General features: G+C 37.1%; 1 protein-coding gene across 3 annotated transcripts in view; it reads right to left on the bottom strand.

Moving 5' to 3' along the window:
- The window catches only part of LOC121875188 (serine/threonine-protein kinase 17A-like), a 138,637-nt gene that overhangs the window by 42,067 nt on the left and 81,680 nt on the right, over positions 1-14,890 (bottom strand). Inside the window, exons 1-2 of one of the 3 annotated variants that reach the window (XM_042379638.1) lie at positions 2,386-2,473; positions 802-1,014 (exon numbers count right to left, since the gene is read on the bottom strand). In XM_042379638.1, coding sequence (XP_042235572.1) covers positions 802-947 — 146 coding nt within the window. In that variant the 5' untranslated portion in view covers positions 948-1,014; positions 2,386-2,473. Of the gene's footprint in view, positions 1-801; positions 1,015-1,908; positions 2,256-2,385; positions 2,474-14,890 lie in introns of those variants that run through there. The other 2 variants (XM_042379637.1, XM_042379636.1) reach the window with 2 other exon arrangements.

The following is a 14,890-nucleotide window of genomic DNA, read 5'->3' as shown; positions in this document are numbered from 1 at the left end:
ATCCCTAGAGTTAGGATGCATCAAAACAAACCAAAGTCAAGTAAAAGGATTATAATAATGGTTATGATGACGATGAAAAAGATATTGCTGACACAGCATCAACAAAAAATGTACCAGTAATACCCAAACTGAAGAAATGTTTAATACAATCTATTTTTTTCAATAATTTAAGTGCTAGTTACAGTAACCTGTCATGCACATCTTCAGTTTATATGAGCATTAACTCTGTATTGTTTCAGGAAAATTCTCTGAAAATGAAGGAAGACTAAAAGAAGTACCATATGTAACAGACAAAAGGATGGAAAGATTAAGAGAGTACTGACCCCTAAGTACAGTATACAGTATAAAAAGGCTGCTATACTACTTGAGGGTGCTTCCCACATTCCAACATGCATAACTGTAACTGACTTATCTTTGATAATTTAATGACTAGTTATTACATATTTTCATTCATTTCACTCTTACAAAGAATCCCACATTCTGACACAACTCTGTACCTGTAGTACATACTGTAGGTTGTTGAGGGTGGTCCAAGCCTTTTTAGTGCAGTTTTATCCTTGCTGTCACCATATTTCCATTAAACGGATTAACACATATTTTGTGAAATTCCCATGGAAAAATATAAGTACAGTACAGTATATACTGTAGGCCCCTAAGTGTCAGAGGTTACTTCACCCCATCAGGTCAATATTTATGTCTTAGTCTATTATACCTGTACTGTATTGTGCTTCATCAATGAAGTCTTTAAGGGCTTATTATAAATTAGATCAAACCCCCTAAAATCTGGTTGGAAATACTAACAGTTCCAGGACAAGGATTATCTCTGAGGTGGTCTCGTACAGCTGGTGGAGGGAGACGATCCTGGTGGAGGGTCTGGCTAGCAGGAGGACAGCTGCCTCGTGCAGGATCTCATGGCGAACGTCCTGGGCTCGGCGACGCTTCCTCATTACCTTGGCAGCGAACCACGTACCGGAGCGTAGGCACCTGGCACGGCGCACAGCTGCGAATTTGCCCCTGTAAATTAACACAAGACATGAACAGGTGTACAGTACATGAAAGGTCTAGTAACACACACAGATAAAGAAACATTTAAAATTACTGTAGTCTTATGTTAAAATTCTGGTATCGAAAAATTAACATTGCAATTATGAATTACAGCACATACTATACATTACTGTACTATGAATCAAAGTTGCCAGGCTTTGCTCGGGGACATACAGTACTATAAAACCTTGACTGTCACAGTTTGCTCTCCCTGACACAGATAACCACTTCTCACAATCGCCATAATGGTAAAGATTTTTGGTTCTTGCCCAGACCACCTAGGGGTCCGTGGTCAATAGTAATGCCAAGAGGGCCATTGTAATGTATGAGTACAGTTTCACGTCTCTAACTGCTTCTGTTTTGAATCTATGGCCGGAACACACGCATACACACACAATAAACAAACCGCCGATGCAAATCAATATTGGTTCACAATGTCTGGAAAATAAATGGTTTAACAGTCATACATTGGTAAAATTATAAATTCAGTCATCCCTGTGGTTTTCTGGTGGTTTTTGACGTGTTTTGAATGATTTTGATCTGATCTGATCTGATCTGATCTAACCTAACTTAATCTAACCTAACTAACCTAGCCACAGAACCCAGGAACTATATCTAACCTAACCTAAATGGTAAGACTATCGTTTCAGTCATGTCGCGAATTTTAGGATTTTAAGTTCTGGACAATTCTTAGGAAATTGTAAGACACCTCTCTTATACAGTATAGCGTTTCCATCGGAAATTTATATCTTTCAAGTATTTTAATCAATAAAATGTGGGAAAAAACAAACATTAATCAAACATTTGAAAACCTGACCTAAAGTTTCATAACCTTTAAAGATACTAAAACTATAAAAAGTTTACCTTATTTAAGTTTTTGGTGTCCAGATGAGGAGGGATCCATAAACTCCTAAGTGATTCTTAACATTTTTACAAGTTAGGAAACGTTTGGTAAGGTTTTCAGTGGTTTGTTTGGCGTCATATTTAGCATTTTGCCCCTATTTCCCCTCTATTTCACAGCCCTGCCCAGTTTGAACAAGTAATACTGTTGGTAATTTTACCGGTTAAAATACTTGAAAATTTTATATTTCCGGCGGAAACGCTATACTGTGGAAGAAAAGTGTCTAAACTACCGATTCCAAAACTTAAAATCCTAAAATTCGCCACAGGACCGAAACGAAAATAATACCACCTAAATGAACGAGTTGTCGGCTCTGAGTAAACACAAGAAATACACTCTGCCACGTCCATAGAGTGATACGGTATATATAATTTGTAATAAAAGTTTAAAGTCTTGGTATAATAGTCGAGATAAGCTTATTTCTCGAGAAACAGGGCTACCATTTGCAATGATTTCACCAGTTTCCCTGTAGACGACGTTCTCCAACAAACTCGCCACTGCAGTCGGAGGTAGTACAAAGGATGGCCTCTTCAGACCCCAAGTGCCACGTTCGGGTAAGTTTTAAGGGCGTTTTTTTTTTTTAATGGTTTAAGTCATGGACATTTCGTAAGTGAAGAAATGTGCTGTGAAGAGCAGCTTATGGACATAAAAAACTCCCATGTTTACACCAGCTCAGCTATCATGTACTCTTACCTGGTAGACTTTCTTTTTTTTTTCTTCGGTGCATTTACAGAGTATATCAGTACTAGATGGAGATAGGAGTAAATTGAGAAGTGATGACATTACCTGGACTTTGTTTTGAGAATGCCTGATGACATGACAACATAGTGCTGTTATTGCTTTCATGATTCACCAATGAACCATTGGGATATATCATTTATATTAATTAATGGGTAAAATTTTACTTTAACTACCACAAGTATTTGGATGTTTAGATTCGAGATGGGCTATATTGGGTAAATTTTAAGTTTTGGTTAACCCTGTACGTAGACATGCAGACTATGTTTTTTTTCTGATGGTTTGCGATGTGTTATGAACGATTTTGACCTTCATTTCTATCAGAAATACTAGTTTTGAGTTACTAACCCCTCCCCTTACCGGTATATGTTAAACTAACCTTATAACTTATAATTCATGTAGCCTTAACTAACCTAAGATCTGTATTTTCTTATGTGATCGAAAAATGTTTTGCGACAGAAATTCCATAGATATTATTTGTCTTATTGTTTAAAGTACTCACTCCCATAGTTAGAATCTTAAGGTTCCCCAAATGACCACAACCAAAATAATACCAATATTGTTTGGAGTGTTTATACTATGAAATTTGTCAACTAGGGGCAGCTAATATCCATTGAATTAGTTAATGTGCTTAGTAATATTTATATATTCAAAATAGTATTATTGTTGCACAGTAAAGCACAATTAATTATCTAATAATATTTATTTACAGAGCCGATCAGCTGAGAAGGTTGGACAACTACTTCCAGGGTTCATGAAGGCAGATGAAAGAAATTTATCAAATGTAAATGTCTTTATGATAGTAGAGTATTATCAAGATCTCCGCCATCCAACTATGAAGTACGTTAAATTACATCTGTCATCTGATCATCTCGAGCCCATCCCCTGGCCACCGTCGTCCCTAGTCCTTCCACAACATTAAATATAGACGTCAGTGATGAAAATTACATTATCCAGACATGAAATAGAGAACAGTGATGAAAACTTCCGTGTTGGAGTTATCGGTCTACAGTATTGCATCATTTTGGCACCCAGCAAGTAAATACACACGATGAACTTGAGCAGTAATTTATTTTAACCTAAAAATAAGGTATGCCTGTGTATATCAACATTGTATTTGGTCACAAGTCCTGTATTTCTGCTGGTAACAACACATACACCACAGCTGGCTCTTGCTCGGTGGCTCGAGGTAACCGGTGACGTCACAATCAATCGCCGAGCTTTTCGCAGTTACATGTACGTGACTTTTTAGCTACTTAAACCCTTTTTTTTTTACACTTTTTGGCCAAATTTATTAAAAATATAATTACCAGAGTGAATTTAAGCATTTTCTTTACCCACTGACCTGCCATCTTATGAAAAAATTCCGACCGACAACTCATCTATTCCCAAGATTCCCCGGATGACCGAAACGATAATAATACCGTTACTGCATTAACAACACAAATGGTGTTGAATACATGATAAATGCCAAAAATGTTAAGTCAATGCAGTACAATATCTTGTCGTACCATCTTTAGATTCCAAAATTTCCACCTGTCTGTAATTTACTCCCTGTTGCTTATGTCAAACATTCAGCCAATCAGCCTTGAGTTACGTTGATATATGATGTCATCATATATCAAATCAATCTGGACGCGGTTGGCGTTCTATCTGGAGCCACAAGTCACCACCACAAGAAGCCCTGTGGTGTTCCAGAACATGACAGGCAGCATCAACACGATCCTCACCGCCACATCAAGACTCATCTCCATTCTCCACCACACTCACTCGAAAGACTCTATTGTTATTCAAGGATAACGAGGTCCTTTATTCAAGCTCAATCTTCAGGAAAAATCAATAGATTTACACCTGCTTACCCGTGTCCATATATTACAATGCTACAGATAGATAGATAGAGACAAATGGAAACAGACTTCTTACACTTTTCTCGGGTTAATCTTGGTTCAATCGACCTGTTTATCATTGTTTGTATGCTTGCACTACGTATGTATGATGAAACAATGTGAACTGATGTAACGATTTGGTTGAATACATAAATAACTTCTGTATCCATCTACCTTTCATGGGAAATCAAATACATTACCATCTGCACCAATGCAAAAATTTACTATTTTCTTATTAAAGGGAAAAATAAATGTTTTACTTGTTCCAACATAATATTAAGACAAAAAGGCATTTTCACATATTTCCAAAACAGATCAAATTAATCCAGGGACCAACAATATAACAAAAATATACGGCACAGTATATTTCCACACAGAAATAAAGTTTACCGGACTTTACCTAGACGTGCCTCATGACTCGAACTAACTTAACAAGCTCGCCTTTCATGGTCTTAATTAAGTATGCTTTGTATGTGGCTAATTAAAATGCTGTATGAAAATTGCCTCATTCCCGTGATAGCATGCGTGTGTACAATAATAATAACTATTTATATTTTTTTATAATTTATATTAAAAAGTTTATTTAGTCAAAATTATACCGATGCAGAGTGGACAATAATAATAATTTTGACATAGCTGAGCGAATTGAGAGCCTGAGCTCTCTTTACCTTATTTATGAGAAGTGACTAATTGTAACATTGAATCCAAGAGCACAAGTGTGTGTGTGTGTGTGTGTGTACAATGGTTAGGATAAGACTCAGTAGTAGAGGGAGATTCAAGACTGGGAGAAGCAGTCTGTTTTTCTTTCACGTACGTACACTTTATGGTGTACTTACACAAATTCCCCCCTTTCATGTGACACTGTCAAAGACTTCAGGCCACCTGGCTCATTATATCATGAACTTTGCACTTACTACATTGAATCAGGGGTGCTTGAGGACATTCCTGCTATTTATCCCAAATTTGCTAGCCCACACTGATTAGTCTTCAATAAGAATATGACGTCCAATGTATATGAACCACTGTCCTGCGTGGCAGTGAACAGTGACATCACCCACATGACTGACCTATATATACTGCTAATGAATATGTATTTCTTTGTGTATGAACCTCTGTCCTGCATGGCAGTGAACAGCGACATCAACCCGCATGAATCTGACCTATATATACTGTTAATGAATAAGATCTATTCCTTTGTGTATGAACCTCTGTCCTGCGTGACAGTGAGAAGTGATACCACCCTCAGCGTCAAGACCTGACTGAATTACTCAGAATAGGCAAACTGCACTCCAAGTTTTGTCAATAAATTTGTTAAAATAAAAAACTTTCAATTCACATCTACATACTCCATCTCAACCTCAGCAGTTGCGGTGACCTTTCCATCACGGCACGACACCTGATACCCTCCACCATAGCTTCATCCACACGCCCTCAGCCTTGCCTTGCCCCCCCCCCTTACACACACGATCGCAGACAGATAAATGTACTGTAAAGGTATATAAATATATATTTATTCAGTAAAATCGTCATACAGGTTCACATTGGTTCATTCACAATGTACAGACAGAGTGAAGGTACACAAACAATGGTTACCAGTCAGTCGCTTACTTCCAATGAATTCTTTGTAAATATGAAACATCGACGCAACTTGTTCTCTGTAAACATAATAAAACATATGGCCAGCATGAGACAACATTTTAAGACATCGTATCCAAGGGATTAATAAATCCTATAACTTGGGGGTTAAGTCAAAATAATCATAGGCCAAATTTATAGTAAGAATGGGGTTAGCATTGCACTCTAGCGGTTCAAGTCATAAATCAACGTTTGCTGGGTTTAAAACACTTTAGCCTCACAAAATCTAAATACATGTTTGCACTTCTCTAGATACAGCAGGACGAGGAAAAATATAAAACACAAGATTAATCATGAAAGAAAAGTGAATTTAAGGCGAGATATGACGGCGTGTTAACTGACGAGCACATTCTAGGTTAAGTAGACTTCCAGAGACGGACAAGTGACGATTTTTCTCCTAGGATGACCTACTAAGAGGAAATATGCAATTAAATGCAGCGAATTATAACATGTAAAATCATTAGACCTAAGCAAACCTAATTTTCATTAGCTGGCTTCATTAAAACTTGATTTTACATATTCGTGATATGACATCACAATTACATCCTGGTAGATGTATCCCACTGTCAGCTGAGGTCCTCTGCGTAATACAGTTGGGAGTGCCGTGGATGGTGGGGTCTTTAAGGACATGGTTAAAACATATATGTCAACATTAGCAAGAATGTACACACTATCCCCTGACATAATATGTAGTTTTAATGACTCGTTACAAGTATGTGACTTTTGTCATGGTAATAATGCTGTCTATATTTGTAAACTTAACATTTATACAAGAAGTAATTCTCACAAATATAACTGGAGAATATCTTCACAGTTTTCTGGTCAGGGTTTGTGACGATTAAATTATAGACCTGGAGAGAAACTGGGTAAAATGAGACGGTCATGGTATGATTGGTATAGCAGAATACATCAATTAAGGTGCACAATAGTGAATCAAACACTAATATTGTAGCATCTGGGGAGGACGTCTTTTGGTAGTTTACATGGAACAGTGAAGTGTGTCTTATTGGAGCTTTTAATATTTCTCCCAGTTGAACTACGTAAATTTAAACACCACTTTATCATATTCCTAAGTATCAACCAAATATAATTATCGTTCGTTAGGAACTACGTACAGTATAATAATGTACTTGAGTTCGATCATAATGGCTTCTTCGTGTTTGAACAAGACTGCACATACTAGCCACGGCCATCTACGATAATATAGACAGCTTATTTACATACGTCACGACTACAGAACTATCCTAGTATACTTTGCCAGAATAGCACACGAGAGTAGGAATTGCTTTCCTTAATAATGAATGTTTGTTGACTAGTGTAGGATCTACTTTAACCCTTAAGAGGGCAGGGCTTTCTCTCGGCCACAATATAATACCTAAAGGCTACTTCCCACAAAAGGTCAATCAAGATAATTTCTAAGTACTGTACATGCTTCAAGATCTTAGTTGTTGCAGCAGATAAATAAACAGACATAACAAGGACAAAGGTACTCAATACAGTACACGCTGCTACTCCACTAACGAGGAGGACGATGGTAATAAGCAGACAACACGACACTTGTTCAGTATAACTCATTAACTGTTTGATACACTCAGCCCATACTACAAAACAATATAAACCGAATGCAATCTAACTTTGCTTGACATATTTCTAGCTTAGTTATTTTCGATTCAGAAATTATGTTGCGATATTTGAAGGTAAATACAATCATTAAAAACGAGTGTTACTGCCAAATTAAGGCGTTTAATACCAAATACTGCTTCGAACTCCGTCTAATTAAAATAAAAAAGTTTCATATCATATATTAAAATACAGCACAAAATTTAAATGGCTGAGGTATAATTAGCTTAAACGTTTAGCAAAACTTTTGTAAATAGGGTTATTTTCTCCAATTATGTTGCATAAAAACAACTTGCTATCAGTTGCCTACATCATAAAAGTTGCTGCATAATTACTACCTGCATAAAAAAGAAACAAAGACTTGCGGCAAATAAAAAAAAATCAACTGATGCAGAATACATTAGCCAGCGTCAACAAAGAAACAATTTTGTTTATGCCACAAGGCCGGTGAGGTCAGCTGGCGGGTCAATACAGAGCCATAAACCACCAGGGCCGGTTTATGACGAAAGCACCGCCATAATTCACAGGATCCAGGTCTTTATGGCCTTCCACCTCGATATGTGCGTCTTGCTTTGAGTCGGAGGTCAAGGCTACGCTGTTTAATTCTACCTCGAGCAGTTAGACGTGTCGGTTTAGCATTGTCCTCATCAAGGATAGTCCTTGGTCCTCATCACTCAGAGCCTGAGATAGAGCGGCCGTCTTGCAAGGGCAAGGTTTGATTTCCGGCCGAACTGAAGGAATGAGTTCACTTCTTATACAATCAAGAATGAGTACACTATAAGATGAACAATCACTAATAATCATATAGATGTAAAGATTGGTAATACGGGCACTCAGTATCAGTTAGAGTTCAAAATTAAGGTAAACTCTGTGGACCTAGTCCTACTCCTGGAGCAGTAAGCGAAAGTTTCTCAAGTATACAAGAGAAACTTGTGCAACGGCAAACAGCGACTAGCTCCTGACAACACTAGGCTCTGGCATGTTAAGAATCGAGGATATGTAATCACTGACGAACATTCTTTCAACTATCTCTCAGCCTTTACTTAAGTCTAAAGATCAAGATAACCACTCCAAGATTACCTGAAAGTTTTGCAATAACATGTGTTCACCATCTGCCAGATATAGATCACAGGAGAAAATAAACTATGAAAAAAAAAGTGCTTGCCAAATTTTTCGTTCAAAAGGTACATTGACTAAATCAAATTTGGTATTCACGCATTTTCATTTATCAGGAAATATGTAGTGGTATGCGTACACATGCAGTATATATGAATGGTATTTCAAAACTTTCCTAAGAGTGTAATTATCAGTGAACCAATACATTGAGACGACTGTACTCAATATGATCATTGTTCTGCTCCAGTTGGCGCCTAACCTGCCTCTATTTACCCCGGGGAACCTACACAAATTTCACCAGTCCTGCAGCAGTATTTTCTATTGCACGATTTTATCCTTTTCTAAATTTATAAAAATCGCACATCAAAATATCCAGTTAATTGGTTATGCTGCACTTTCCACAAGTGGTAGTCATCAGTTTGTTGTGTAAGATTTTTGTAGCTAATTAATCTTGGGTTCATACCAAATCATTTTTTTAACTTCTATTACTACAGTACATGTATATATAATATCTACAAGTCTTCGTTCGGATGTCTTTGCCCTGTTTCACTCATGACACGTGTTCCGTAACATTTTCTTTACTATTTCCTATTCCTACCTCTATGCCACGGGAAGCAACTTTTTAATATTTTATTTGGCTAACGCCACACGATTTTATTAAACACAGACCTCCTACCCAAGAGGTTAATACTTCGTATATAATGAAAATTTTATTAGTTATATCAGCGATGCTGGATATTTTCCAATTTCATCCGAAGGCTTTCTTTTTTCCCGAGAGCATATTATTATGGTGTTTCACACATAACAGGCTAGTGATTTTTTTAAATAACTGTCGCAAGCAGTTATAATACTCTGTCCTCGCTGTTCTCTTAATTCACCTTTGAGTCACTTGCGTGTTGAATATTTGGGATTTTTTTCATTTTCAAAAGAACTGCCGCTTTTAAGGAAAAAATTATTATTATTTTTATTATTATTATTATTATTATTATTATTATTATTATTATTATTATTATTATTACACTGAACAACTATAACTGATAAAATACCTTTTGTTAATAAACAAAACCTCTTAATTTCATAAAAAGATCATAACTTATATTACTTGCACCGCTGTTACCACCACCACCAAAAATTAAACTGAAAGAAAAAAGTTTCATTCATAATTCTAAACAGTAATTATTACAACACATCTCACTGAAGGAATGGGTGAAGTGGGTATAATTTTATTTATAAATAATAAATGTCTATCGCAAAGGAAAATGGCAAGGGGGGGGGGACTAAATTTGGTTAATATTGCTCAGCGTCATTCATAAATAATGAGTAAGCCAACACACGCTGAAAAACAAAACAGCGGGCAGGGTGAGAGTGTTTCAAGTCGGGGTCATGTTTATCAAGAAAACAGAGACGCGAGGAAGAGTGCTATCCTGACCTACAACTGAGATCTGCTGTATAATACATTCACTAATGGTCTAAAATTCTGAATCAACATGTTATAATTTCTACAGGCAGCCCATTATATCTTCCCACTCCCGCTCATTTTAGTTTTACACATTAAACAACTGAAATAATGAGTTATTGATGTGAGTATTCCTCCATTATCATGACTACAACCACCAACATAACCACAACCATGACAACAACAACAAACACCACCATGACTACAACCATGACCACAACAACCACCTCCAACACCACAACAACCACCTCCAACACCACAACAACCACCACCGTAAATACAACAACCACCACCGTAAATACAACAACCACCACCGTAACCACAACAACCGACACCATGACTACAACCATGACCAAAACAACCACGATGACTACAACCACCATCATTATTACAACCATGACCACAACAACTACCACCATGGCCACAACAACTACCATTAGACACCTGTGACACTAATGACTACGCTATCTTATACAGTAAACAGGGACTGTAAATTAAAATCCCTATCCTAGGAAATGAAATAAATGCTACCCAATAAAGTTACAGTTCAATTAATAAAATAAATGATACGCTTGACATCAACAAGGTTTAAAAACAAGACCTACTAAATAGAATTTGTACTACATCTGATCGGACCGCCATGCTGAGACACTCAGCAAAATCACCAACTGACAAACAAATTTAACTTCCACACTCCTGGTAGAAAAAAGAATGATGCAGACATGAACAAATATTAGAAGATTAACTTACAAACACAATATCATCTGTATTAGTATTTAAGACATTCAATATAAAATCTGATTTGGCGAAAATGAAGGTATTTCGCAGGCCATTCCATCATGGCGACTGCCGAATCATTTTTGTTAACAGGCAAAACAAACCTAAATTTTTTTTTTACCATACCTCACCTTATTTTTGGTTCAAACACATCAGTGACAGTCGCTTACCATGACATACAGTACAGTATATACTGTACTAAGTTCAACTAAAACTCCCTCCGAGAGTTATGTCACAGCTTAATTCCGAATTTCGCAGCCAAGATGATTTTATCTCATTGAGTACGATGCCAAACCTCATGAGTACAGCGAATCAACCCCATAATTTAAGCTAGGTAAATATTTCGAGGTTGACATGCACGGAAATTACTAGGGAAAACAGGTTTTTATTATCTATTTCATCGTGTTTTATACGAATTTTACTTTTATTTCCTTCTAAAATGGTAGTTATGAAGATATGACCCCCGCTCAATTACCAACAATACTGGTTTGTATACAGTAGGCAGGGCTTTGAAGGAGAGTGAAATTATGGGGTAAAAGCACGCAAAAAAATTAAATAAAAATACGAAACGAAACCTCCTAACAAAAGCAATCAGAGAGAAATGATCTAGGCCACCTGAGCTAACCTCCTAGCCAGTGTACCCCCCGTGTGCATTTATTTTTTAATTAACAGAGGGAGGAGGATAAACTGATGCCACTATGCCGAACTTCACGATGCTGACTGTCTGACTCACATCTTGGACACTTGACTGAAGAAAGGAGAACATCATGAGCCCTGAAGATGTCAAAAGCTGCAGCTTCGTTCTCAAATACTCGCTGAATTACTGCACACGCCTATCGGCCAGACGCCATTTTGCAACTACGTAATTCAAATTCCAGAGCTTACGCCTAGTCAAGTCTCTCACGTAACATCCTAACTTCTGCTGATTGGTTGTATTTCCCAACGAACTTGTATAATATATAAGTGAAACAGAAATCAAAATAACTAGAAAACTATAAATTTCAGAAGAAAACACTAAAATATATGTTGTTTTTTGTTTTATCTCTCTATACAAGAATCAATATCGAGCTCCAGTCATGGCAACTTTGAAATATTAACCTTAAACTACCTTAACGCTTTCAGTACGATAGCTCAAACATTTGAATAACATGATAAATTTCCTTTGACTCGGGGATTAAAAGTCATGGTACTTACCCATTTAACTGGTGGAAAATATTTACGATAAACAATGAAAATGAGAAGGGTTGAGGTCATGGTAAGTTTCTAGACCCCCTACCCTCATGTGTGACCAAGAATTGTTGAGAAAAGCTCAGCATGAAGGCCAAACACACACAAACAAGGAGAGACTATAAGTTACGCCCATCTCGTTCGCTGGTGGTGTAATTACTGCCTAGGTAAGTGTTCGATACCTTAAAGCAACACCACTTTGACTTTCCACTGTGACCTCCACCTTGATCAACGGAACGCAAACCTGAGAAACTTTAAACTCAGGCTGTAACCCTATAACTCTTTTAGACATTTATTTACTTACAATGAAAACCAAAACAATCACTGGCAGTTCTTGGAGGTGACTAACTGAGCTCACATCATGGCTCACATAGTCTGTTCCCTCAAACTTTGTAAATGAAGCCTAGAACAGTTTATAACACGGCAGATGGTTAACTGACAGAAGAACACGAAGAAACACTTCACCGACCTTTAAGGGATAAGAACTATTCAGTGCTGATCTCTGATAATTTCCGCACTAGTTTACGTTTTATGATATTTTTTTTACCAGTCCGTTTAACATGTTAATTTTTACTTCGCCAAGTACAGAAATTATCAGAATTCAACACAGAAAAGATATTATCCCTTGAAGTACCATAATATAAATACGATGCCAGGATTGAGCACTAAAAAAACTGAAGCGAACCTTTGTGTGTCCGTCCGCCAGCCAGTCAAACTGACCCTCGGCCTCATTGCAAGTTCCGAGTGAAGAGACAGTTAATGGTTATGCAACTTAAGCCTCCTTATCTACCTACACAACGAACACTCTATTCATTCAACTCCTCACAGTAACAATTATTTTATTCCATAGTACTGTAATAGCTATTAAACCACTAGTATTGTTAATGTTTAAATAAGTTCCCAAAAATAAACATGAATACCCCTAGAAATGTAACTCAGAACACGCCCAGCATGGCTTCTGTGTCAGGTCATGTGTAAACAATCTTCTCAAACTTGTCTAAGTCCATAAACAAAATACAGTATGAAAATCTACTGCGTCTACATAATTAGCAAAATACAATTGGTATTTTCTGAGAATAGTTTACATCCCAGTCCTGACTATCACCAGACTAGATTAAGAGAATCTTTCCCATGATTCTCTATCTTACCTTTGTCACTTAACTGGTGTTAAGTGAACATATATAATTATGGAAAAATCTCATTGTATTTTGGTAATGTTATAATCTGACATTATTATATTTCGGCAGAAATTAACCAGTTAGGTTCATTCTTACCTCTTCAGGTAAGAGGAATATCCATTGTACTATTTTGTGAGAACACCTTAACAAAATGTAACTATATCTTGTGCCTAGTATGTATGTATGTATGTGTGTATGTATATGCTGATAATCACAAGGTTATCAGCATATACCTAGATCACGCGCACCTACAGTGATTTACTTGCACGTATGTATGTATACTAATTTCATCATTAATTGTTCATGTAATCAATTATTGTATACTGTATATGTATTTCTGAGCTCCACCAACTAGACTAAGCGTGTGCTCATAAGTGGGCCCAATACCACACAAAAGACAACTGCTGTACTAAATATTAAGATAAATTATTCTTCCTTAGACCAACATACCGGGTGATTACAAATGATCTTCCCAAATATAAACACTTATTATGACAATACTAACAAAGATACAGCAACACCAAGATATACTAATAAAGAACTAAAAACTAATAATAATAATCAAGCGGTATTGTTTCCCTTCATACAATTTGTGGCATATCATACTGAACTTTCCTCCCAGTTTCATGTTTCATATCCATCAAATTTTCCCCGAGTTGTTGACACTGGTGGAACTTTCTGACATACCCCAGACGAAAAAGTAGCTATTGTTTTTTTCTCCACAATAAATGTTTAAAATGGGGGGGGGGAGAGGGAACTCGAATGTAATCACCCGGTGTACTATAGAGTAGACTTGTAATACACTGTAGACAAGTAAGCCTTGAAGTCACAGGATTGAAACCACAATGAGGGTGTAACGAAGGACTGATGGCCGGTTTGAGCTGGTACAACACTGCTGATATGACCTCCACCACACTGGTCTGTCATAGAAACTTAACCACTAGTTATTCTCAAGGGGTGGGGGAGAAGGGGTAGGGGAGAAAGGGCAGGAAAGGGATATTTTTGGATACTAGGCTACATGATACGTGACCTGGAGCTAAGGTACACTACACGTGACCAGGTATAGCTCCAGGTTATAGTGTAGTCTAGCCTAGCCTCAGGTCGTGTAGTCTGGCCTAGCCTCAGGGGATAGGGCAGACTACACATAGAACCTCCTACACTATTTTTGAAAAGTGAAAATTCCATTAATGAGAGATACAATAACAATACACATCGGAGAAACATATTACAGTACAACTTCATAGTGCATACGTTAACACCAAGCAGGAGACGTACGATACCGCTAGACAGCCGCCATACATAATAATGGCGC

Source organism: Homarus americanus, unplaced genomic scaffold (assembly GCF_018991925.1).
Source record: "Homarus americanus isolate GMGI-L3 unplaced genomic scaffold, GMGI_Hamer_2.0 scaffold36970, whole genome shotgun sequence".
Lineage (NCBI taxonomy): Eukaryota > Metazoa > Arthropoda > Malacostraca > Decapoda > Nephropidae > Homarus > Homarus americanus.
The sequence above is the reverse complement of the archived record's forward strand: the minus strand, read 5'-3'. Positions and strand labels throughout refer to the sequence as shown.